The following is a 26,402-nucleotide window of genomic DNA, read 5'->3' on the forward strand; positions in this document are numbered from 1 at the left end:
AAATCAGTTTACAAAGATATAATAGACTGCACTGGGAGGTAACAGTGTGTTGTGTCGTTTTGAAAGGAAGAACAGTCAAAATAAGCCATTTTCAGTCTTCATAAATCACAGTTGGGACTAACCTTGGCAACAAGCTTCACTATGGGTGGGCTTTCTTGCAGCAATGAACTGTTTAAAATTGCATACAGCACAAGTAACAAGCAGAGAGAAAAAAATACTGACCCAACACCTTCATCAGAGCACGATTTCCACTTGAGGGTGATGGGGTAAGGAACTGCATCTGTGATTGAAAACTCACGCACTTTAAATGCTGGTGAAAGGATAGCACACTGAAAAAAACACAAAAAAAAAACACAAAAATGTAGCAGGTTGCAATACCAAAGATGCAACCAGTTTAGAATTTACTCTGTAAATAAATCAAGACTTTTTCTTGTACTCTAGTTGTCTTTATAATTTGAAGCATGCCTGCTACCATACTGCTAAAATAAAGATTGCCGAGTCTTCACAGAAACAATTCTTGAGATACAGAAGCATAGAATGCTCACTGAGCATACCTGTAAAGCACACCCTCTTGCTACAGCCTCATCAGCATTCAGTGTGGTGCTGATGTCTTTCCCGAAAAACTTGGAAATCCTCTCTTTGACTGCCGGGATCCGTGTAGCTCCTCCTACTATCTCAACAGCATAGACGTCCTCACGTGTAAGCTCTGCACAATGAAAAGCATTTCCGGTAAAGTAATGGCCAGAGAGACAGTCACGGGGACCGTGTACTGAGTTTAATCTGTTGTCTTCAGTGTCACCCAGTTCAGAGTTTCCGACCAAGGTTTTGCAATCAAACACAGCTATGGACCTGATTCATACAGCTTTCAAATTATTAATGATGTCTTAATAAAATCCAAAAGAACAAAAATTTCCGTATTCTCTGTGGTATTTTCCTACAATTCTATTTTCCACCTAAAAGTTAATTAAATTGGGCCCTATCTCATGCCTTTGTGTGGAGATATGCACACATAGTAACTACGCAATCTAATTGCGTTTGCACAGAATTTGTAAAACGACCTACAATTTTTCTATAAGCTACACTCAGATTCTAGCAAAGTTTACATTCAAAGCTGAATGCAACTGGGACCTGCAATACTTTTATCTTACAGTTTGAACTAAACTTGTACTTACTAGCTTGTTCCACCACGGCTCTCAAAGGTGCTTCTATTCTTGCTAAATAGTGAGCGCAGAGTTCTTCAAAATGAGTCCTGAGAAAAGAGAATGAGAAAATAAAAAATAAGTTTACAACATAATGTACTTCTAGTTGACCACCAAACTAATTTCAGTTGTTACTAAATTAAAGTAAATTATACTAAAGTTACTGCTGAATTCCCACAAAGGCACGATCACTTCGTGATAAGTTTGCCACCTCTTCATGAGAAACTGACAATTAAGTGTAAACACTGCACAATGAATTCCACAGTATTTAAATATAAATTAAATTACATGATTCAAATGGCAAATCCAGACTGAGGCATATGCCTGCTGGCTAATATGATGTCGCTCTATTTAAAAGCAGTCAAGGAGAAAGGGCCCATTCTTCCCGGCTCTTATGTAAGTCACTGAAGCCGTGACCTTTTCTTTCTGTTATACAAACCATGTGACGTACCTGTTCATTTTCCCTGACACATCAATGTCATTCATGAAGCACTCGATATTCAGCGGGAGGTCAGAAGAGTTTGCACTCATCAGCTTTTTCAGCTTCTCGCACTCCTGAGTAAGACGGATCATCGCCCGCACGTTCTCCTTTACATTCAGCTTATACTTCTTCTTGAACTCCTCGCAGAAATAATCCACTAAGACTTCATCAAAGTTTCTGCCTCCCAGGTAAGAGTCGAAAGCAGTGGCAAGAACCTGGTTAAACATTAAAACATTTTTACTTTTTTTTTTTAAACCGCAAGATAGGTTTAAAAAAATATGAACCTCATGTAAAATGTCATCCAGTGTACCAGGTATTGAAGAAGGCAGCATGGATGGTGTATTTTAAAATGCGTTCTTAATTAGATGTGCTTGAATTCTTCCCATGTATTTTGTGAATTACTACCGGTAATTTATGCTTAACAATACTCACTGGAAAATTGTAATTATTTTTTGGATTGTTTTGGATTGCATTACTGCGTACAATATTCCCCAAACCCAAATACACTTTAGCATCATTAGTATTACATTCATGTTTTCGAAAAAAAAAAAAAAGAGAAAAACAGTTGGACAAATAGATAAATAGGCATACGCATATACAACAAATGGCCTCTCATACAGTGTTCTAGGACTGTAAAGGATGAGTATGGTTGCTTTTTCTTGTTAAGTGTAACCCACAATAATCCCTTTGAGTTCCATTACCATTCTCTGTTCAATTGTTTCAACATCTCTGTAGGTATACCAGCATTATGCTGAAGACCTTGTTGCTAGATAGAGTACTTCCATGTTGGAATATAAAATGAACAAGTTCCTAGGAGGTCTATATTTTTATCTCTGTGTCAGGCAAGTTTTTAAGGGTATCTCTACTCCTGGGTACAGGGTCTCATTCTATCTGTATACAGGACTGAGACTCAATCTTATTTTAAGGACAAAGGATAAATATTAACAACATTTGATCACAGTACATTTCAAAATATTTACAGCCATTGATAGTTGACAATATGCCATTTTTGGAAACAAACTATTCAATGCCTGTCTACCACTACTTTGTGTTGCATTGTACTTGAGATATGGCTATATAAACTAGCTTTAACATTGGTTATATTTGGGGGATTGCAGAACAATGGGCCGAAGCTTAAATATGACCCCCATGGATAATCATTTCATCTATGTGAGATTTAAAAACAATAAATAAATAAATAAATAAATAAATACAATGCGTTTCACTCCCCCATACCTTCAGTTTTCCCTTGTTAAAGGAAGCGATGGAAACCTGGTAGGCAGAGTGTCCCATATCCACAAACACCACGTTCCTGGGTTTCTCCTCGGGGGTAGGAAGATCCTGCTTATATATTCCATAAGCAAGAGCCACTAGACAAGAGAAGAAAAAAAGACCAGAGTGCTTTGCAATCATTTTATTTATCCAGCAGAGAAACCACAGAGTTCTCATTTACAAAGGGGGTCTAGGCCAATCAATCTTGGGTCGGATTCATAAATTGCATCGTTTAACTGTCTGTAACATTAACAGTTTTCTTTGCCTTTTTTCAAATGCTGCAAATTGCAATTTGATGTAAATATTGATAGAATCTGACCCCTGAACAAGCAAAGGCTGAAAAAACAACCACTCACAGGCTGCCTTTTCAACTTGTTCATTAAATGTAACACATAACCACATAATCTAAGACAGATTGAGCCATTACAGCTTTAAAAAAGCCTTAAAACACTGACTGCTACTACAGGGTCCTCCATCCAGTTAAGCACTGCCGCTGGGAGTGCAGGATGAGTCACACAGCTTCGCGTCCGAGCTGTGCAAAGAAGCCGAATTTTGCTGGGGACTCTGAAGGGGGCGTCACATTGGCTCTGACACTCCCAGGGTGGGGTATGGGAAACCGGCAGGGACTGCTTCTCCTCACCGCACAACAGCAAACCCTACTGGCCAGACACCAAGCACATTCAGAGTGGATAAGAAGCAGGGCTGATCTCTGTTTTCCAGGATTGGTAGCCCATCCACCTCTGCTCTGGATTGCTCGGCATAAAACCAATTCTTGGCTTTAGGCCTGCGAGATCGGAGGATGCTCACATGCCTGTACTGTGTGATGACTAGCTGCAGTGAGGAGAAATAATAATTGGACATTCCAAATTGGGGAGAAAATAAATAAATAATAATTGGTCACTAAATTTAACATAAAAGTTAGCTTGTATGTTATTCATATCACACTAAAAGCAGGAATGGCTCAAACTGCTATGCACAGTGTTAAATGATATCCTGCAGTACTTCGTACAAACGTAAATGATATTAAAGCAGTAGAAGATCAGTTACAATATACAATATCAGTCATAATAAATGTAGAGGAAAGAGTGTGTCAAGAACAAGAACAAGAACATAGCAGCTACAAAATTCCGAGAAGAGGTGTAACATGAAATGTGATCTCAGCCTCTGGGATAAATAAGAGTAAAACCTAAACAATGGTGCCTTTCGTTACTGTTCATCGTTGAGACAAATTAAAGGCACCGAGAACTTATTCTTTCATCCTGCAATCTCCCCTACAGCAAAGTGTATAGCCAAAGGGTAACCTCTAAAAAGATATTCACAATATAGTCATCTCCAATCCAGCACTGTGACTCAGTGCATTAGTATTCCAGGCCATCTGTATTCACACACAAATCCCACAAGGTGACTGTGACAGGGAGCGGATTCGCTTGTTCCTGCACAAGTGTCTGTGATTAAATCAGTTGCGACACGCAGCCAGAGACGTGTTGCTAAGCAACAAGCTGAGTGGCACACTGGCCCTGAACTAAGATGATTGGGAGGTCCAGATTGGCTGAGGGTCGTTCCTGGAGATGCTACGCAGAGCTCAAAAAGTGGCTGTGCTACAGCTAGGGACGATTGCAACGCCACTGACACACATATGGGTGCGGTGTTTGTTTACATCAAAGTGGGGAGTGTCCAATCTGCAGGAACTGCTACCACGGGACCCTTTAAACTGCAAGACGGTGCCTGTAGGGCTCTGCCCAGCCAGGACTGTCGAAAGAGCCCAGAGTCGCTGGGAGGCTGGGACTTTGGAAGCAACAGTACAGAAGTAGGTCAGCTTAGGGGATGTGGATCCCAAAACATTACAGAGAGGGTTACCGTAGAGTAGTAGGTTCCTGGAGCGGGACGTTCCTTGTAGTGGCACTAGCGTTCATCACTTTGTGCGACAACCTTTTATTTTTAGCTTTTGTTTTTATTTCTTTATTACATGTGACACTAGGTCTACCATCACTGGTACCCTAGTGTCAGTTCGGTATTCAAATTAAATCTGCGCGCCTGTGCGGCGTATCAACACCAATACTCTGTGTCTGTATTTTCAAGTGACTATCCATGCATGTAACACGTCATCCTACTACAGAGACTTAAAAGCTTGTGATGAGAATACAAAGCTGTGAATCACAACTCTGCTGGTTAAAAGAGGTGGGGTGAAATAAAATTAAGAACCAATACAAAATACCGGCACAAGTGGAGATAGATATAATAAAGAAAACAAATGGCATCAATATGGTCCGATTTCTCAAAGCAGATTGATAATCGAACAACTTGAAAGGCAGGTGTACTGCAAAACACATGAGCCTGATGCCACATCTCGTTTTACTTTGTAACATCTGGACTTACAAGAGACATTTACAAAAATTTGCAAACAGGGATCTCCATTCATTAGAGCCATCTACCAGGCGTCACAAAATTAAACACTGATGAGAACTGAACACATGTAAAAAGGCAGCTTTCCATCTTTAGGGGCCAGCCTTTGGAGAGAACTCTGCTCTGATGACAGCCTGATGGCATGCCCTTGTGATGAAACTAATTATGTGAATTGCATACGGTCAGGAGACAGAAACTGAAGCGTCACTGAACTCTCCAAGGAATGATGACCTACTTTAGTCCAACTTTATTGTGCATGAAATAAATATTATAAAAGACATCAGGGAGCAGCTTTAGAGATACCACGAGTCAGGACACAGGACCTCATGCAAGGAAATTCAGCACCATGGGGAAATAATTGCAGTCACAGACAAGCTTTCAGTCACACACACACACAGACACAATGACAGGGCTCAGTAATACACTCAAGTGTCTGAACCACTAACCTGCAGTGGTGTCATTTATCAGGCGCAGACAGTTCAGACCAGCAATCTGAGAGGCATCAATCACAGATCTCCTCTCAGCATCCGTAAAGAAACTGGGAACCTGAAAAGAAAATAGATTTTTTTTTAATAGTGTTCTTTATTAACACGACACAGCTCTTAAAAGGAATTAGTTATAAATAAAAATGCAATACTTACTGTATTATTGAACTGAACAATTAAAAAGACACATGACTGACTAAAAGATATGTTACAGCTGGTTTCCCTAACTCAAAAAGGGCATCAGATATTCCCAGTTTTATCACTTAGTTTTTCTACAGCATTCAATACTGTTAACTTCAGGACAGGTTATTGCTTTTTCTTAGTTATATGGCTTTGCCTGGACATACCAACAAATGTACAATTTTACAATGTACTACAATTTGATTTGAAGAATTGCATATTTGTGTTTCAAACAAGTCTTTCAAGTGAACGAGAACCTGAAGGAATTATCACAAACACTACATATTTATAGAGTATGAAAAATGATTGCTTCTTCTCAGTGTGCTTGGTCCATCTGTATACACTTATCCTAATGGTGTACAATTGCCCATATATCTGCAGGTCTGGACTATTCCACAGCTAGGGTGAGTAATTCCCTAGCCTCCAACATAAACCTGGATGATGTCTCCAAATAGCATGAGAATAAGAAGTGTCTCATAATCAAATGTTCAGCACTGACCAGGTTCAAAAATCATGTGTCCTCAGTGTCAAAACTACACATTTGTGTAGCAGGCATATGGGAACTTGTATATTGCTAATTAATAAGCCTTATAACTAATAGTATATCGCCAGATCATGATATTTTCATTACATTATCTTTTGTATTGTAATCGATACAAAACCAAAAGCACAACATAACTCGCTGTAGGTCAGCAAAAGGTTCTCAAATGAATACATGAGTTTTACAGTTGCTGTGGACACAGGTCACATTCAGTGTTTGCCTTTATGCATCACACAAGTACAGTCACAACTATTACACGTATGGTGATACATATTGCGATATGTATTGTAAGATTAGTGTACCATTATTACACCCCTAATAATTAATATGTATAAAAAGAGCCAGTTTGAGAATTGTCCACCTGGGATTTGTATGGCATCTGATCAGTAGTGGGTGCAGGAGCATGATGGAGTGAGCTATCCCTACCTGACTTTCTCTGACCTTCCTCCCTAACCCTCCCTCTTAAACGGCAATGCAGCTCTCCTTGTGGATTCCCATCCAAGATTAAGTGGCTCTAGAACGATTTAAACCAAGCTTGTATGGCTGACCTTGCATCCCTAGCACTTATTCATTGTCTGTGAACATGTAATTCAATAGGTTAAGAATACTTACAGAAATGACACAATCTACCACTGGCTTCTTCAATGCCCCCTCTGAAGTCTCCTTTAATTTAGTCAGCAACATTCCTGTCACCTGCTCAATTGTGAACAGCCTCTCCTCATCCAGATATCGCACCTGCAAAAAACATCAGCATTTAACAAACTATTTCAACAAGCTAAGAAAAGCATGTATCTGTTCCTCAAAATAAAGATTAAAAGATACAGGCGCCTCCGCGATCCACCACTATTCCCTCTCCCAGGAGATCAAAAAAAATTGCCTGCTGTCTGTAGTTTATCAGTGTACATCACTGTAGATAAGAACTAGTTTTTAATTTCAATGGAGACAGAAAACAGAGGGACTATAATAGACAATGCAGTTATCTTGTTTATTGTAATCCTGTGTTACAGTTTGGTCCTACATTCACAGCACATACAGCAAATGCCACAGGCAGCCTTTTTTACCTTTTTTTATCAACCCATTCAGGAAGTGCCTGACCCGTACTTGTCCTGTGAATTGATACTTTACCTGTTACGAACATCTATAATCCTCACAAGCATTACCTTTAAAAGCAAATGCTGAACATCATATTACAGAGCTGCTTTACAGTAATACAGACTCACTTTCTGTGCACTTCACTATTCATTGTTGACTACAACTAAATGTTAATTTATGTGAATTTATGAAAACTGTTAAAGGTTGTTTCACTTAGGTTATTTATTTATTTATTTAACTAAAATGTTATATTTAATTTAAAAATAAGTCTCCCTTATGTAGTCTGTCTCAAAACCTCTGGGATACTATCTCAATTACAGTCAGCCTGTATTCACACCAACATTATTGCCATCTGATGGCCAGTGTGAGGGATGGGTCTTCTGTATCAGTCATCCATGAGACACAGATGGAGACTGATATTGTGACCTACACTTTCTGAGAATACTGGATTCAGGCCAATACAATTTGGTACTTTTTCTATGGACACACAGAGACATTAAGAAATAAAAAAAAGCCTTCAAGTAAATCAATTTACGTATTTTTCTCTCAATCTTTGACAATGACCAAAATCACCCATTGTCCAATTATTTTGCTGTTTAATACATTCATTATTTGCACATAAATAAAAAAAAGTTTATAGTAGGCTGATCTGCAGCAGAAGACCCAAAGGGAAACTTAGTCAGCGAATAAAAGGGTAAAAGAACAGCTGAAGCTGCGGCACAGGGCGATGAAGTAATCCAGTCAACATTGAATTCATTCAAGAGCTCGGTCTATAAATACCAGGTTAAGATGGAGACTAAGAAAATGCAGCGCAGAGAGAAAGGCAGAATTGTAAGCAGTTACATACACAGGAACATTTATTAAATGCAAAAATATTACAGCAATACTTTTTTTCTAAAACACAGATGTAACAAAGCCTAACCATTTTCATGGTAGCATTCCTGTTTATTAATATTTATGTATATAATATATAATATATATATATATATATATATATAGATATATATATATATATATATATAATATATAGCCTATACCACTATATATATATATATATATATATATATATATATATATATATATATATATATATATATATATATATATATAATATATATATATTTATATTTATATTTTTTAATAAAATTTAGTTTTGCCAATTATTTTCTCCCAATTTGAAATGCCCAATTATTATTCAGGCTCAGTTCACCGCTATCACCTCTGCGCTGACTTGGGAGCGGCGAAGATGAATACACGCTGTCCGCCGAAGCGTGTGCCGACAGCCGACCACTTCTTTGCACACTGTGGATTCACAATGCAGCCACCCAGGAGCTACAGCAGAGGACAACGCAGCCAATTGAGCGCAGCCTCCTGGGAACTCCCATCCACGGTCGGCTGTGGAATAGCCCAGACTCAAACCGGCGATGTCCAGGCCATAGGGCGCATCCTGCACTCGAGCAGAGCACCTTTACTGGATGCGCCACTCGGGAGCCCCTTATTATTATTATTATTATTATTATTATTATTATTAATAATAATGATAATAATAATAATAATAATAAAAAAATCAACATATATTTAACAAGTGCTTCAGGAAATTGCTCCAGAATATGTTAAAAGCAGTTTGCAAAGTATGAATTCTACTTTACATGAAAAACATAGTTATGCTTGTGTCGTGACTAGTGTATGTCTTGTTAAAAGTCTGTTTTGAACTTGGAAGGGGGCTGCTGGCTGTAGCAGTAACTGTAAAGATATTACACAAAATTGAAAAATCATTACAGTATACTGGCTGAACTAATTAAATGTTAAAACTACAGTATGTCGTCTCTGGTAAAGGACTTTTCATAGTAGGCATTGCATAACACAACCTGTCTGTCCAGTTGTTGTAAAAAAAGAATCAATACACATGGCTTGATGCATTTGATATTCTCCCACCCCCATCACTCCATCTGATATTGCAGTGTAGATTACTAAATTAGGGTTAAAACGCACGCAAGCCCACCCGCAAAGCTCAGTTTTGCATTCAAAATGTTTTGAAATCTTAAAATATCCAAGGCGCTGCTATGCTTATATAGTGGCATGGGTAACAGATGGCATGTATTTTGCTGTGTTAGCATACAAAAATACACACTTCTGATAGTTTTTGTTATTTGGTATTTTTTAAAAGCCATTAGAAGAACAGTGGTGCCATAATTTAAATGTAATCCTAAGGACAGTCTAAAATGCGAAGGCTCTTATCATAAGGTTTATCATGACCTGCATCCACCATGTGCACTGTCCATGTAAGAATGACTAAAGTAGTCACACAGGATCCAACATATTTCCCCAGGATGTACTATCTCATGAAAGGATGAGCATTCCCACTATACATATCTTAGTCGCCTGGTATATGCATCCCCAGCATGATGAAAAAAGCAATGTAACATTTAATACATCATAATTGCACTTCATTTTACCAATACTGTCTCCACACTTACAAACAGCACTGTTGAAAAATCCAGCAATAACAGGAAGGAAGGCCACCTATTACTCTATAATAGATTTGTCATTGATCTTCTTGTTTTGGAACACGTTCCTCTCAGAATGTGACAAAATTACACCGTATAACAATTGTTTTTTTTTTTTTTGTTCCTGGGTAGTAAGTGTTATTTCCTAATTGCTTATGCCTCAAAAGTATAGAAAATGGCTATTATTCCCCACAAACTTTGCTTTTGTGACCAGGACAGTGATATTTTGAAATTTACCTATTTTCCAGAACATTCCAGATAGATTCAGTGCTGAGTAAACTTGGAGTAACTTCTAGAACTTTCCAGTAATATAAATAGTAGTATAAATACAGAGGCCTTAAGCCCACCAGTTCAGTTTAGTTTTAGCTGCCTAAGTGGATACATATCTGCATTTTTCTGAGATGGCATCAAGAGGCTGCAATGGTGGCATTCCTGATGGGTCTCCAAGGCGGTTTTACCAAGTTTCCCTGCTATCTTTGCCTTTGGGACAGCAGAGACACCAAGGCGCACTACCACAGGTGGGACTGGCCACAGCAGACCGAGTTCTCTGTGGGGAGGAACAACGTCAAGTGGGAGCCACTGGTGGACCCCCGGAAGGTGCTGATGCCACCACTGCACATCAAATTGGGCCTTATGAAACAATTTGTCAGAGCTCTAGATAAGGAGTGGGCAGCCTTCAAGTACCTTCAAGACTTCTTCCCTAAGCTGTCTGAGGCAAAGGTCAAAGCCGGTGTCTTCGTCGGACCACAGATAAAGAAGATCCTGGAGTGCAATGAATTCCCCAAGAAGCTCACTAGTAAGGAGAAAGCGGCTTGGAACAGCTTTGTCGCAGTGGTTCGGGGCTTCCTGGGCAATCACAAGGCCGAAAACTATGTGGAGCTGGTTGAGACTCTGGTAAAGAACTACGGTACAATGGGCTATAGGATGTCCCTCAAAGTCCATAACCTTGAAGCTCATCTTGATAAATTCAAGGAGAACATGGAAGCGTACTCGGAGGAGCAAGGCGAGCGCTTCCACCAGGATATACTGGACTTTGAACGCCGCTACCAAGGACAGTATAACGAGAACATGATGGGAGACTGCATTTGGGGGCTGATTCGTGAAAGTGATTTACAGTATAATCGTAAATCTCAAAAAACTACTCACTTCTAAATCTTTTGTAGTCATTTTTGTATTACTTTAGTATAAATGCATGTTAATTTGGATTCATATGTTGTTTTTTTCTGACTATGTGAACGAAAAGACAGTTTTCTCATTGGAAATAGGTAAATTTCAAAATATCACTGTCCTGGTCACAAAAACAAAGTTTGTGGGGAATAATAGCCATTTTCTATACTTTTGAGGTATAAGCAATTAGGAAATAACACTTACTACCCAGGAACAAAAACTGTGTTACATAGTGTTATCAGGGCTTGTCAATTAGTCAATCGTACTATAACGCCTTAAATAGTAGTTTCCCAGCTGCATTGTTTTCAGGGATAACAAGTTTTCCGTGAACCAATACAAGTGCACATATTGAAAAAGGTAAGTCTAAAATGATAATAACTTTTGAATGGTTTTACACATGGTGTTGAATTTAGAGCAATACAAAAAAGAAAGGAAAAGAGAAGTAGCGAGCTGCTTCTTTTGGCTTTCAGGTGAGTACAGTTTACTGAAGATAAAAGTTCTGAGTTGCAAAGTTACAACCAGACATCTTAAAGGTTACAGTGACAACAGTTTGCAGGTATCCTCTTTCCAAGCACGGATCAGAGCAATACAAAGAACATTTCAGTATTCTCAGTTTAAATGCAGTCTCTCTTTTATAACCCTCATAAAATCAACTAATTTCCTATGAAAACCTGTTTTACTTCTAGTGTCTAAGTAGGAATTTAACCAGAACCTGGCTTAATCTTTAACCCATTCTGTGAGTTCTATTTTAAGACCAAAAAAATCATTTATATCTAAATAAAATGTTCCAACATATGGGCACCACAGTTGCACAAGTTTGGAGCTCAATCTCCTGCAGTAGAATGGAGACATGTAAACTGAAGATGAATTATGAAATGTAGATATTTTGTAAAGAAATCCCTATCCTGTACACCATTCATTTGGTCATATTGCCTCCATATTAACAAATCTGAAAATCAGTTATTGCCAAATGTTCGCTATATAATGACTAAAATGCAGCTTGCAAACTGTTTTTGGAAATTATTGTTTGATGGATAAATATCATCACATTGAGATGATGACAGTGGATCAATCTGCTGATTTGGCATGGAATGACCCAAAAAAGCATGTATGAGCTTTTATAGATTAAATAGTCAAACATTACAGTAAACCTCCCTTTAACACTAGTTATAAAAAAAAAAAATACTACAGGATTAACAAAAAAAAAAAAAAACTGGTATCCTGTCCTGTCTGAAGGATGCATTATAAGACAACAGTGCCACAAGGATAGACAAAAATGTAGTGTGTTACAGAAATAAAGTTCTAGCCTACAGCACGTCATGACTCAGAATACTGGGAAATCCCACCAGGGCACTGGGAAGTTTAGACCGCTAAAGTGCAGCCCTCTGATAAGCCAAACCCTTGAACTGCATCACTGTCTTATATAAAGGGATACGGACTAAAGCCAAGCCTCTCCACAGTGTAGATTAAAAAACATGTAGCTGCTGCCCAGCTGGGGGTAATTCCAACAGTACAACACAGCAGATGAAACCCAAATGAAGCTTTTTCCCCTTTTAATTCAAATGGAGGGCATGTTTCTATCACCATACAAACATATGGAAGACACAGAGCGTTGTCTATAGAAGAGGTTTTCGTAGATAGGGTTTATATATTCAGTTCATTTCATATATACAGTACCGTGAAAAAGCATTTGCTCCCTGTCTGATTTTCTGCATTTGTGCATATTTTTGACACTGAATGTTATCAGATCTTCAACCAAAATCTAATATTAGATAAAACGGAGTGAACAAATAACACAAAATTCTGATACTTTTCATTTATTTATTGAAGAAAGTTAATCAACACCCAATGCCCCCGTGTGAAAAAGTAATCGCCCACTTAGACTCAATAACTGGTTACGCCACCTTTAGCAGCAAAAACTGCAACCAAACACTTCCTGTAGTTATTGATCAGTCTCTCACAGCGCCATGGAGGAATTTTGGCCCATTCATTCATGCAGAACTGCTTCAACTCAGTGACATTTGTGGGTTTTCAAGCATAAACTACTCTTTTCAGGTCTTGCCACAACATCTCAATGGGGTTTAGGTCTGGACTTTGACTAGGTCATTCCAAAACTTTAAATTTCTTGTTCTTCAACCATTTTGATGTAGACTTGCTTGTGTGTTTCAGATCATTGTCTTGCTGCATGACCCAGCTGCGCTTCAGCGTCAGCTCACGGACGGATGGCCTGACATTCTCCTGTAGAATTCTCTGATACAGAGCAGAATTCATGGTTCCTTCAATGATGGCAAGTCGTCCAGGTCCGGATGCAGCAAAGCATCCCAAAATGATGACACTACCACCACCATGCTTAACCATTGGTATGAGGTTCTTACTGTTGAATGCATTGTTTGGTTTTCACCAGACATAACAGGGCCCATGTTGGCCAAAAAGTTCCACTTTTGACTCATCTGTCCATAGAATACTGTTCCAGAACTCTTGAGGATCATCCAGGTGCTTTTTGGCAAACTTGAGATGCGCATTCATGTTCTTAGTGAGCATTGGTTTCCGTCTTGCTACTCTGCCATGAAACCTATTTTTGCCCAGCGTCTTTCTGATGGTGGAATCATGAATACTGACCTTAGCCGAGGTGAGAGGCCTGCAGATCCCTGGATGTTGTTCTAGGGTTCTTGTGACTTCCCGGCGATTTTACACCTTGCTCTTGCAGAGATTTTGGCTTGATGGCCACTCCTGGGAAGATTCGCTACTGTTCCAAACTTTCTCCATTTGGACAATATGGATCTGACTGTGGTTTGGTGGAGCCCCAGAGCCTTAGAAATGACTTTGTCACCCTTTCCCGAATGATAGGCATTAACAGCTTTTTTTCCCAGAGGTCTTCAGGAACTTCTTTTGATCGTGGCATGATGTGCCTCTAGAACCTCTGTGCTGACAACTTCACTCTGTTGGTAAGAGCCAAAGTTAGTCAGATTTATTTTGGGCAGGGCTGGCCCAAAATCAGGCCTGATTGTTGAGTTAACTAGGGTGGCAATAACTTTTTCGCACCTGAAGATTGCATGTTTGGTTACCTTGTACACCAAACAAATGAAAGCACCACCAAACTTTGGTGTCATTTTTTTTCTCTCATACTCCCTCTATATACTACTACAATCCACAGAAAGATCTGACCAAATTCAATGTGAAAAATGTGCAAAAATGCAGAAAATCAGAGGGAGCAAATACTTTTTCACAGTACTCTGCACGTTGCGTGCAACGGTGTGTGTCACACACATTACACCATATTTATTATATATATATATATATATATATATATATATATATATATATATATATATATATATATATATATATACACACACACACACACACACAACCTTACAAAAATATTTAGACCCTCTCAGTTTTCACATTTTGTTGCTTTAAAGCTTGCAGTCATGACACTTTGAAGTAGGATGTAGTAATATGTGTTATATACACAACCTACTCCATACGTTCAAAGCAAAAAGAAGAAATAAGTACAGAGACAAATAATTAAATAAAAATGGAAAAGTCATGATTACATAAGTATTCAAACCCTAAATTAAATTCAGGTGCACAAAATGACCTTAACTGCAATATTAGTGATTCTCATGATTTCAGAATAAAAAAACCTATCACTGAGGTTTCTTGGTCAGGTAGTGAATTTCAAGCAAAGACTGAACCATGAAGACCAAGGAGCTTTCAAAGCAAATCAGGGATAAAGTCATTGAAAAGCACAGATTGAAGTCTCTGAATATCCCTGTGAGCAAAGTCTAGTCAATTATCAAGAAATGGAAGGTCCACTATACTACCCAGACACTGCCTAGATCAGGCTGTTCCTCCAAGCTGAGCAAGTAGGAAACTGGTGAGGGATGCCACTGTGAGGCCAACGACAACTTTGAAAGAGCTACTGAGTTCAATGGCTGAGTTTGGAGAAAATGCGTAACAATATCCAGAACACTTCACAAAAGTAGCCTGTATGGCAGGGTGGCAAGAAGGAAGCCATTACTAAACATAAGCCATCTCAAAGTCTGCATGGAGTTTGCAACAAAGCACCTGAGTGATCCTGCAAAAACGTGGCAAAAGGTACTGTGGTCAGACAAGACCAAATTGGAACTTTTTGGTCTAAATGCCAAGCATTACGTTTGGCGCAGACCAAACACAGCACATCTCCCAGTCAACACCATCCCTACAGTCAAGCATGATGGTGGCTGCATCGTGCTTTGGGGATGCTTCTCCTCAGCAGGGACTGAAAAGCTTGTTAGGATTGAAGGAAAAATGGATGAAGCAATGTACAAGCAAATACTAGAGGAAAACCTGTTTCAGTTTGCTAAAGACTTAAAATTGGGGCGAAAATTCACCTTTCAGCAGGACAATGATCCAAAGCACAACGCCAAAGCTACACTAGAGTGGCCTGAGAAGAAGAAAGTAAATGTACTTGAGTGGCCCAGTCAAAGTCCTGACTTAAATCCTATTGAGAATCTGTGGAAAGACTTAAACTGCTGTCCATAAGCGATTCCCAAGCAACTTGAGAGAGCTTGAGCAAATCTGCCAAGAAGAATGAGTACAAATTGCACCAAGCCAGTGTGCGAAGTTGGTAAAGACTTACCCAAATAGACTTGCGGTTGTAATTGCTGCTTCCACCAAATATTGAGTTGACGGGTCTAAATACTTATGCAATCAACATATTTAATTTTTTTCTCTTTAGTTTTTGCTCACATTTAGTGTAACTTATCTTACCCTTAGAAGTCTTCAATCTGAGAATTCAAGTTTTGAATAAAATATAAAGTTTAAAAAAGTGTATGCATCATTTTGTAATTTTCACAAAATGGGACACCATACGAAGGTTCTTTATACTTTTGCATGGCACTGTATATACAGTGCCTATAGAAAGTCTACACCCCCTTTCAAAATGTTCACCTTTTGTTGCCTTGTAGCCTGGAATTAAAATGCATAAAAATAGTTTTTTTTTTTTTTTTTTTTTTTTTTTTATTTATCTACACATCCTAGCCCACAACTTCCAAGTGAAAAAAATATTCTATAAATTTGTAGAAAACAAATTAATAAATAAAAACTGAAATAGCTTGATTGGATAAGTGTCCACCCCTCACACCCCTGTAATAGCAATCCTAAATTTGCTCAGGTGTAACCAATCACCTTCAAAATCACACACCAAGTGGCCTCCACCCGTGTTAAATTGTAGTGATTCACATGATTTCAAGATAAATTCAGCAGTTCTTGTAGGTTCCCTCTGCTGGCTCAACCATGACCACCAAGGCGCTTTCAAAATAACTCTGGGATAAAGTTGTAGAAGCCACTCAGATCTGTGTTGTCCTCTCGCACTATGGGTCTGGTGGCTTCGCTGTAGACCTGCAGCACGAAAAAAGACGGCTTGGCAGGGCACGTTTCGGCGTGGGAGTTGTAGCGGTGAACCGGGATAAAAATAATAATTGGGCATTTCAAACTGGGGAGAAAACCAGGGTAAAAATCATTGGCGAAGACTAAATTTATAAGAAAAAAATAAATAAATAACTGGAAGACCTTACGCACTGTGACATGGCTTCTAAACTGTGGGGAGTTTGGTGGTGTCTTGGGACGAGGGGGTGAGATCGTTACCATGGGGTAATTTGAGCAAGTTTCATTGTGCTCTGTATTTAACAAACTTGTGCCAGGGAAATACAGACAGGGGTGCGATTAACGTGCAGTAAAACATTACCCTCCCAATAAATTAACTTGTTAATCGCAGAAGTTAACTGTGATTAATTGCCAGCCTTAATTATTTCCCCATTTGCAAAAATCTTCATCCCTCCACCCCCGAAACAAAATCCTGGCTACGCCACTGCTCCACAGTACAATGCCCTCAGCGTTGGGCATTACAGTCCCGTGGGTAACAATACTCTTCCCTCGGGTCAGTAATTTTCCACTATAGCCCTCCTCTCCAGTCCATATTTACTAATAATATATATACAGTGCTCCCTCGCTTTAACGCAGGTCTCGGGGACACACAATGAGCTTTGTAACAACACACATCTGACTAAAATACAAAATAAAATAACTGTCTCTATAATGCACATATAGTGAAGCAAAAATGTAACTTTCATTGAATTAGCCATGCATAAAGCAACATATAATCAACTATATTTTACAAAAAAAAAAAAAAAAAAAAAAGGGTAACATTCCCACCCATGGATCATTTTAATTAGCATTTTTAAACTATAAATAGCCTGGCTAAATGGCGGTTGGAAGTTCAGTTCGAAGCGAAAGACAAGCAAACAAAATGAGAGAAGGAGAGCGGGTCGAGCGAGGGGAAGAGGGAATGAATTTTATTTTTCTAAAGAGTTATCAAATTCCCCCTTATGGTTTTTATTTGACTTCGAAAGTCAATACAGTTCTACAGCAGACAAGGAAATACCATACCGCACCACCTTTGCATGCAATGTGAATGGGGGAAAAGCAATCAGGAAACACAGCTTTATACCGGTTTACTTGTTTGTGAGCACTCATCGCAAACAAAGCGGTTGGTTGTTTTCACTACCAGAGCTGCACTATATAAGACATTTTGAATATAATATGCAAGCATTATCCTAATATTTAGAGGGTGGCTTTTGGGTGTTTGGATGTTGCTATGAAATCTTGCGGCCGATCTAACTTGTTAACGCCTTTTTGGACTGATTTGAAACAGGCAGTAGACAACAGGCACAGTTACAGATTTTGATAAAATTCTTCCAAAACACCACAAAAACCCACCGGCTGTATATTAATATATCTATTAGCACACCCATACAAAAACCCACCTGCTGGATATTAATATATGTATTAGCACACTCACGTGCAGACCACACTGGTGTGGTTTGCTTAACGGCAATCATGACTTAGGTGAATCAACTTAAGTAACACAAAACACTAATCTAACAATACATTTCAATGATCAATACAGTGCTCACCCTTTATAATGCTATAGTGGGGAGACATAGTTACAAAACCGTGCTATTTGTGTTCCGCCTTATAACCAGTACAAAAGGGCGACTGTAATGGCATTATGGAGCAAATGGGAGCCACGACCCTGCTGTGTTATATCCGAGTCTGCTCTACAACGGGGCATGTTATAACGGGCGAGTTCTGTACTTGTTTGAGTACTTTTGTTTTATGGAAATGAAGGCAGAATGCACTATCAAACTAAAAATAGTTGAAACAGGAAAACAACTTCACCCGCCAATGCTGTGCGGGTTCATAAATTCCGAGTTGCTGCACAGTCATCAACCATTTTTGTCCTCTAAATTAGCGTGCGTTGCTTAACCACTAGCGAAGCTGGGTCCCTCCTCCAGTTAAGGTAGAATGCCTAAAGGATTATATTTTTTTCTGTACAGAGATAGTTAGAATTCTAAAAGAGTAAGTGAAAAAAAAAAAAACATACCTTAAATCCAGTGCTGCCATTGGGCATCTTGTGCAGGCTGTACGGAACCTTCGACTTCTCCGCCTGCACAAAGGGATCATCGAATGCTCTGCCGTGGAACTTTTTGAAGCCGTGGATTGTGTTCTTTGCATTGGTTATCATCTAAAGTGAAAGGCATGGAAATGGAAATCACAACTTACCATGAGGGGTAACTTAAAACTGATAATGCATGCTTGCTTGAGTAGAACACACACCCTGGGGTTTATGTGAATGATCTAAACAGTGCGCCTAAACCGCAATTTTTCAATCCTGTGGTGATTTATTAACAGACTCGGTATCATCACTACAGACAACAAAAATACGGTCCACAATCCCTGCAGCAAAGGGAGTAAAACAGCAGTGTTTTTCACCATGGCAGCTGAACCCAACAGAGGTGAAAGGCGAATTAGTACGATATGGTCAAAAATAGTCAGCTTTGAGATAGTTATGAACAGATACAGAAATGAGAGCAACATTAAAGACTGGACATAATGCAAACACCAACAGATTGTTTTAACTATATGGCAGTAACATTTAATATTCAATACAACATGGAGAACACATGATCAGTATCCAGTTAGTGTTTACCTGGCTCTTTGCTGCATTTCCAATTGTACGGTTTCTGGATGCCAAAGATACACATGCTCTGAAATGGAAAAATCAACATCAGCAAATCAATAAACACATTCAGTTTGACATAAACTCAAGCCTTTCATTTGTAACACAATACATTTATTTGCACAATAGGGTCTTTTAGAGGGCTTACCAATAATTTATTTTGAATAAAAAAATAATATGGCATTTGTCAAGGAAATTCGTGCTGACAATGTCATCTGTCTTCTTGTAGATTTGTATTTGTTATCTCAAGCTGAGGAAAGGGTTTCATCTTAAAGAATTATGAAAGGTACATTTAGATTAGCTTACAAGTGCATTAGATACATAAATCTCATATTATGACTGTAAATACAAACTTTGAGCTATGAGTGTCATGAAAAAGTTGATCAGCACTGCCTACAGACAGGGTGCACTTGTACATGTAATAATGTTCCTGTGAATTATGGAGGTATGGGTGGACAGGCAACTCCTTATGACCCCAGATTCGGAAACACTCAGCAAGGAATGTCGTAAGCATGTTTTACCAAAGTTGGAGGTAAAATTAGCCAAAAGGAATACTGTCAACAGCGCACGTCTTAGGGAAATTGGGCAGATATAAACTAGTACGAAGCGTAAAGCGTTCAAAATGCACAATTTTGTGGTTTTGGGATGTTGGCTCTCCATTGCATTCTTTTTTCAGCCATGTACTATAGATCTCAAGTTTAAACCTTATACATTGAACGTAAGCATGATCTCACAATTATGCCAGTTACTTTGGCATTTTTGTATTTCTACTTTTCATATTAAATGCTTATTTTTCAAGACTACAAACTAGTGATTACTGTAATTCTTCATAAGAAGCACCATCCACAATTGGTGGATTTGTTTGCAATATGACTCTGATTTTACAGATGCTTTTGGACCGATTTGTACACACGTTTGCATTGGCTGGGGTAAAAATGATAGGTACTGCACTTGTATGATTACAAATATTTCTGTTGTCAGGCATAAAGCCAATCACACCTTTCATTTTGTACACAAGCCAGTACAATAGAAAAGGTTTATTTTGCAGGACTGCTAGTCTGAACAGTTTAAGTGTTCTGACCAAGCCTCAGGTACTAATAAAATGCCAATATATGTTGATGTAAAAACTATCCCACCACCCTTCTGGGGCCACAAATGTGGTCACTTCACTCAAGTCTTCATAAGCTGGTAACAGGAAAGGCTATAGCCTTATTAGGAGTCAGCTGAGTGGTGTTTAAACAGTTAATTTACAGCAGAGTGGAAATAATAGGTGTCTTCTGCAATTTATTTATTTCATTTATAGGCCAATTTTGTCTTTTTGCATAAATGCAACCCACAAAAACAGACTTTTAAATTGTGACCAACATAATTGTAACATCTCTGCAGATGAAGTGGGTAAAAGGTATATATATGTCACATTGTTTGAAACCACAAATGCTAATAACATTTAAAACCTGAATTTCGCTTACATTGGAATTTTACTTTTTTTATTTTTTTTTTTAATGCACATAACAAAATCTGGGCTTCGTCGAGTTTATTCTACTATATGTTTTACTACCCAGAGCCTATCCTTCCCTGTCCTTCATAACAGCAATATCCCTACCCCTTACTCCTCAAAAAACCGGCCTTGGTTTTGTACAGGATAACAATGGGGCCGAACACCCACCATCTGATATATTAAAATGGTAGCGATGAATGACTGATCTCTGCACTGCATATCAGTTTAGAACAATCATTTTAACATACAGCATTTCAAAAAAATTCCATGTTACAGTAGTATTCTTGCACGGTGACATTAAACAGTGAATAAATGGAATCAAACAGATATCTAGGTATACAATTTATTATTAGTTCTCTGCTAAAGCATACTTAATATTTTTAAGTGCTTTCCGTAACACCTGTTTTAGTAACATGCCGACTGCAGCAAGGACATTAAACCGCCAAATGACAAAGCATTCTTTGCCTATATGGACATGCAGACTTGCTGAGTTATACGGCTGTCCAGCGGCAGTGCTGCTGATAAAGAACTAAATGGAATATCTGACTAACGTAACCATAGCCAAACTCTACAGATCCTGGGACTGAATGAATGAATGGATGAACGAATCAACAATGGATACTAATGAATAGGTATCTGAATATATTAACTTACTGTTACACAAGAAAAAAAAAAAAAACATAATAATAAACACATCATATTTTTTATTATTTTTTCCCCCAGACTAGATTAACTAAAAACTAGAAAGCTCATAATTTGAAAGGTCTTACATAACGGTGTTACTGCATCTTGCTACGGACAGTATTAGTGCTGAATGGTTTAGTGATGTGCTGCCAATAATTCATATACTCACGGCGTGCATCTGTCGCTGTATTCATTTGCGATGGTTTCGATGCCCCCGCTCCTAGCAACAGCGATGTAGCAGTTGTGGAAGCCAACATCAATACCTACCACTGACATAATGAAGATGATGGAGAGATGGCCCTTTCTCCTAAAAATATATACCAATTTGTTTAAAAAAAAAAAAAAAGGAAAGCAAGGATGAACGTAATATATGTTAATACCCAGTCTATAAAATCTCAATGACTACCTTCCTTTTTATGTGACCTTGTATCAAAAGCCGGTTTCTCTAAGCGTCTATATTACCACACAGCGAACCTCTATGAAGCAAAATTTCTACAGAACTCTCTAGACTTCCACTGCAGTCGCCAACCGGCAACACGCGCAGAACATGCGCAATCTCGAGGAAAGCCTTGGAAAGACGGCAGTAGCCCGCCGCCTGCTTAGTCTGATTGGCTGTGATTTCCCCTTCTCCCGTTGTAATTGGTTAGCTGGCCCGTCTTTACCAGAAAGATCTAGAAGGGAGGAGGCAGGCCGAATGCTTTACGTCATGTTAGGGGGAGGTTGATGAAGGTTGTCATGTCTTTTTTAATACAACAGGAAGGTACACAGAATTAATGTCAAAAATCACGGTGACACATTAAGGAATAAGGTGCTGTCACTAACGCTGGCTTTAGTAATAGTCAGTTGCGCAGCTTTCATTATGTTATTATGTATGGCACTATTGTCATAGAAACCAACAGTCTGAACAGAAATTATCTAAAACATCCATGAAAACAGTTATATGCAATAGTAGAAACTGAGGTTCTGGTAACTTGTTGAAAAAATAGCTGTTCTTTATAAACTGGCCACATCCTCCAAAAATCCACCAAGACAGCTTCATGGCAGTCCTTGAATTTTTGCTTCTACCTGTCCAGTCAAAGTAAAAGCAAGGGCACATATTAGCTGTTCCAAATTCTTATATCACCAAGCTACTGTGGTGAACCTTTTTTTTTTTTATTTTTTTTTTATTTTTCTTTTCACTGTGGATGTAGTCTTATTAAATCTTTAAAGATGTACATTATGCCAATTCCTGGCAATTGTAGAGCACTGACTCATATGAATATTCAGGCATTGTCAAGCTCTTTTTTAAGCAGCCATATAATAAGGACAAAACATCTTTGTTACAGAAAGCCCAGAATAAGGAAACACAATTATGTAATTGTATTTCTCTGTGTGAAGGAGCACACACAATTTAAGCAGAATTTAACATGTTTCCTTTTATTGTTTTCAATATTTAAATGTTACACTCATGATCATTTAGACATATATACCCCTCAGTAGAAACAGAAAGGAAGTAGTGACCAATTATCTGACCCTCTGGAAGAAGCACTGGTATGGAACAGTCAGTTCTCAGGAGAGAACTAGGGGATAAGCTTCTTAGATGCATCTCTGTCTGCTGTTTTACAACAATCTCTACACCCCTTTACGCTCAAACTTTATCTGTGGGTCAGCAACATTTTGACCAGACCACTTTTACTTGCACCAGGTCGGAAAAGGTCAGTTCTGTTCATTTTATAGCCCCTTTCCCAGGCAACAAAACATTATTTCCCTGATAGCAGCATACACTGCCCACATAGTAGCAACACAGCTCCATCTCAATGATAACTGTGTAGCTAATAAAGTAAGAGGACAGCATTTTAGGAACCTATATTTTCATTAGCTGAAATGTAGTTAAAAAAGGCTAAAATGAAAAAAAAAAAAAAAAAAAAAACCTTTGCTTAAACACAATATCACAGTATCAGTATCGCAGTATCACCAAGGCCACTAAGAAATTACATTTGTAAATGTACTAACTTTGCAGATTTTTTGAAAGGAAAAAAAAAACAACTTTTAATTTCAGTATATTTCTTCACTTTGAAAGTCTCTGAAGGTATATAGAAAATCCATCCATGTAAGTCAGCTTAAAAGTCCCTTTCCAATTCTCTATAAGTTGTTTCCAGCTTTACTGAAAATGTGGCTCAGCTGAATGACAGAGTTCAATGTTGCCAGGCAGAGAGAGAGAGAGAGAGAGAGAGAACACAGGGTAATATAACTGCAGACCAACATGGAGAAAAAGGCATCTGGTAATATACCTATATTCCCTCACAGTTAAGAAAACTAGTTGAATGAAACTACAATGATAGGGCACTGAAGCTCATTAAGGGAAGGAAAATGCATTTTAAAAAAATCAGATGGAAATCGAAATGTTAACTTACAGTACTAACGATTCAGTGCAGGAGCTTTCTTTTTTTTCCCCTGCACGTATGAAAAAAAAAACCATGAAAGAACAGGTTTACTCCTCGGTGTTATCCAAATTGACATTTAACAGATAGAAAACATTTTTAAATCCACTGTCCAAGCTTAGAGAGGAAATAGCGGAACACAAAATGTTTAACATTTAGTATGTTTGTCAAACTTGCCACCTTATTATGCAAGTTCTACAATAAAACAGTTCATATTCAGTTCTAGCCTAAATGTTTATTTTGCTAACCAGAACATGTATTTTATTATTCAGTAGAGGAACCTCCCAAAATTGATGTCGAGAGACTCTTCGGTTTTATCATGACGCCAGCACAGGGCACCAGTCTCATACAGGGCATTACAGAAGGCTCCTGGAAAAAACCTGGATTTTTCTGAAAAAGTGAATCATTCCTCTGTACTGATATTCTGCTTCACCACACTAAATGAGCAAAACAAATATATATACACATATGTATATATATATATATATATATATTATATATATATATATATATATATATATATATATACACGTATATACATATATAAAGACAGTTTAAGTTCTTTTAATGTGGCTGTCATCATTGTTGTTTCATATCTGAGATGTGACTCCAAACAATGACCCAAACTCTGAAATGCAATGTATTCACAAGATGGTTGCCTTGGCAGTCACAATACTAAAGGCAACCATTTTCACACACACACACATAAATGGGCTCTATTTTCAAAAGGTCGAGCAATCAGAAATCAGAAACTATCCAGGTAACTCGTTGAGTTGGAGATTTTCAAAAGGTCAAGATGTTTCGAGTTTGTGTAAATATATCCGATTTTAGAACTCAACAACTTCTATCCTTCTTGGATGTGTTACAGTTTCTCTTGAGTAATTATACATGCTACATCATTTTTTTTTTTTTTTTAACCTAATTTCAAAGCTATTGAACAGTTTCTTCTCAATCTTCAATTACATTATGTGAGATGCTGTTGCAGGAGCAGATTTTATTTGAGATTGTTTTACTGTACAGTAGGCTACTGCAGACCGTGAAACATTTTGGTTTGGTGCTTCTGTTTTTCTTTTTAAATCTGAATGTATGCGTTCCATCAAGTATTACAACTTGTATTCTCCCTTAACTAACTAACTAACTTTACTCATGCCACATACATTACAAAACAGCATTCAAAAGGTAAATATGCCCAACCATCCCCAATATTTGAGGGTACCAAAGTATATTAATTTGTACATACACATAACATCAACTTATATTGAGTTTTTTCAATATTATGAATTCATTAGTTGCTGTCCCTGGTTCATGATGCTAAATAAAATATTTAAATTATGTTTTTATTTTTTAAACCATGTCTCAATCCTAAAGTTCTAGGTGATGCAAAACTTTTGGACATAACTGTAAAGTTGATTGACATACAATGTGTGTCATTACGTTTCAGTGCCCCGTCCGGGTGAAATGTGCTGTGTTGATGGGTTGTGGACGTCGTTTCATTAAGGCGCACACAGATAAGGCACACGCTATGGTATGCTAATATAAGGAAGGCCGTCTAGTTCAACAACTAGTTATTCAGTACACATTTCAAATATTCAGTACACGTTTTATTCTAATTATTACACGCACTAATTTGGCCAACCAGATCACTGAAATGAAAACCGATCAATTTAAAGAAAATAGTATGTGTAGTACGTTATCCAATTAAAAGTCGCATTGCATCTGCCATTCCCGCCCAATTCGTGAAGGTATATAGACTTGGCATTGGATAAAGTTTAGTGAAAGATGGATAGACCCGGATCCTCCGAGACGAGCATCAACCAGCGGTTTTAGAGCCTTAGAAATCGCTTTAATTCAGTGGTAACCTCACTGTAACTAATATGTCGTTTTAAACACGCGTTGAAAGATCTGATATTGAATCTTACATTAGCTATAGTAACTCAATATTATAGTATACAAATTATACTGTACTTTCCACATTTGAAACTTTACTATGCCCCCTGTTGGAAGCTTCTGCAATAGCAGCAATATTTTAATTATGGAGCTAGTTTTAATGATAATAATGGAACGGATTTAAATGTTTGTAATCTTCTGCAGTGCATTCAGAACCAGTTGCTATAATTTCCTTGGTGTAGTGCAGGGGTGTCAATCGTATTTACCTACAATTTGGTTTAATCGTATTCATAAAGCAAGCTCAGCAATTTAGCAACGATGCAGTTTACCAGCAATGATACCCCGGAATGTATTACACCAACAATTCCACCTCCCTTCAGGATACCATGAAACGCGTATACACTGAAACAAAAATTACTTTGAGCGTGGAGAACCAGGCAGCTAGCTGGCTGTGGACACCAGTTTATAATTGTATAATTCAGCAACAGTTTAGAGAAAAAAAGCACTAAGATAAAGGTACT

General features: G+C 38.1%; 1 protein-coding gene across 1 annotated transcript in view; it reads right to left on the minus strand.

Annotated features, from left to right (window-relative positions):
* Window positions 1-22,128, minus strand: part of LOC121330778 (heat shock 70 kDa protein 4L-like) — a 40,413-nt gene extending 18,285 nt beyond the window's left edge. The window contains exons 1-10 of the mRNA XM_041277540.1: window positions 21,744-22,128; window positions 19,363-19,420; window positions 18,757-18,897; window positions 7,174-7,296; window positions 5,802-5,901; window positions 2,917-3,050; window positions 1,651-1,895; window positions 1,173-1,249; window positions 555-706; window positions 223-329 (exon numbers count right to left, since the gene is read on the minus strand). Coding sequence (XP_041133474.1) covers window positions 223-329; window positions 555-706; window positions 1,173-1,249; window positions 1,651-1,895; window positions 2,917-3,050; window positions 5,802-5,901; window positions 7,174-7,296; window positions 18,757-18,897; window positions 19,363-19,420; window positions 21,744-21,850 — 1,244 coding nt within the window. The 5' untranslated portion in view covers window positions 21,851-22,128. The remainder of the gene's footprint in view (window positions 1-222; window positions 330-554; window positions 707-1,172; window positions 1,250-1,650; window positions 1,896-2,916; window positions 3,051-5,801; window positions 5,902-7,173; window positions 7,297-18,756; window positions 18,898-19,362; window positions 19,421-21,743) is intronic.
* Window positions 22,129-26,402: the final 4,274 nt, after the last annotated feature.

The sequence above is a fragment of the Polyodon spathula genome, chromosome 2 (genome assembly GCF_017654505.1).
Source record: "Polyodon spathula isolate WHYD16114869_AA chromosome 2, ASM1765450v1, whole genome shotgun sequence".
Classification (NCBI taxonomy): Eukaryota; Metazoa; Chordata; class Actinopteri; order Acipenseriformes; family Polyodontidae; genus Polyodon; species Polyodon spathula.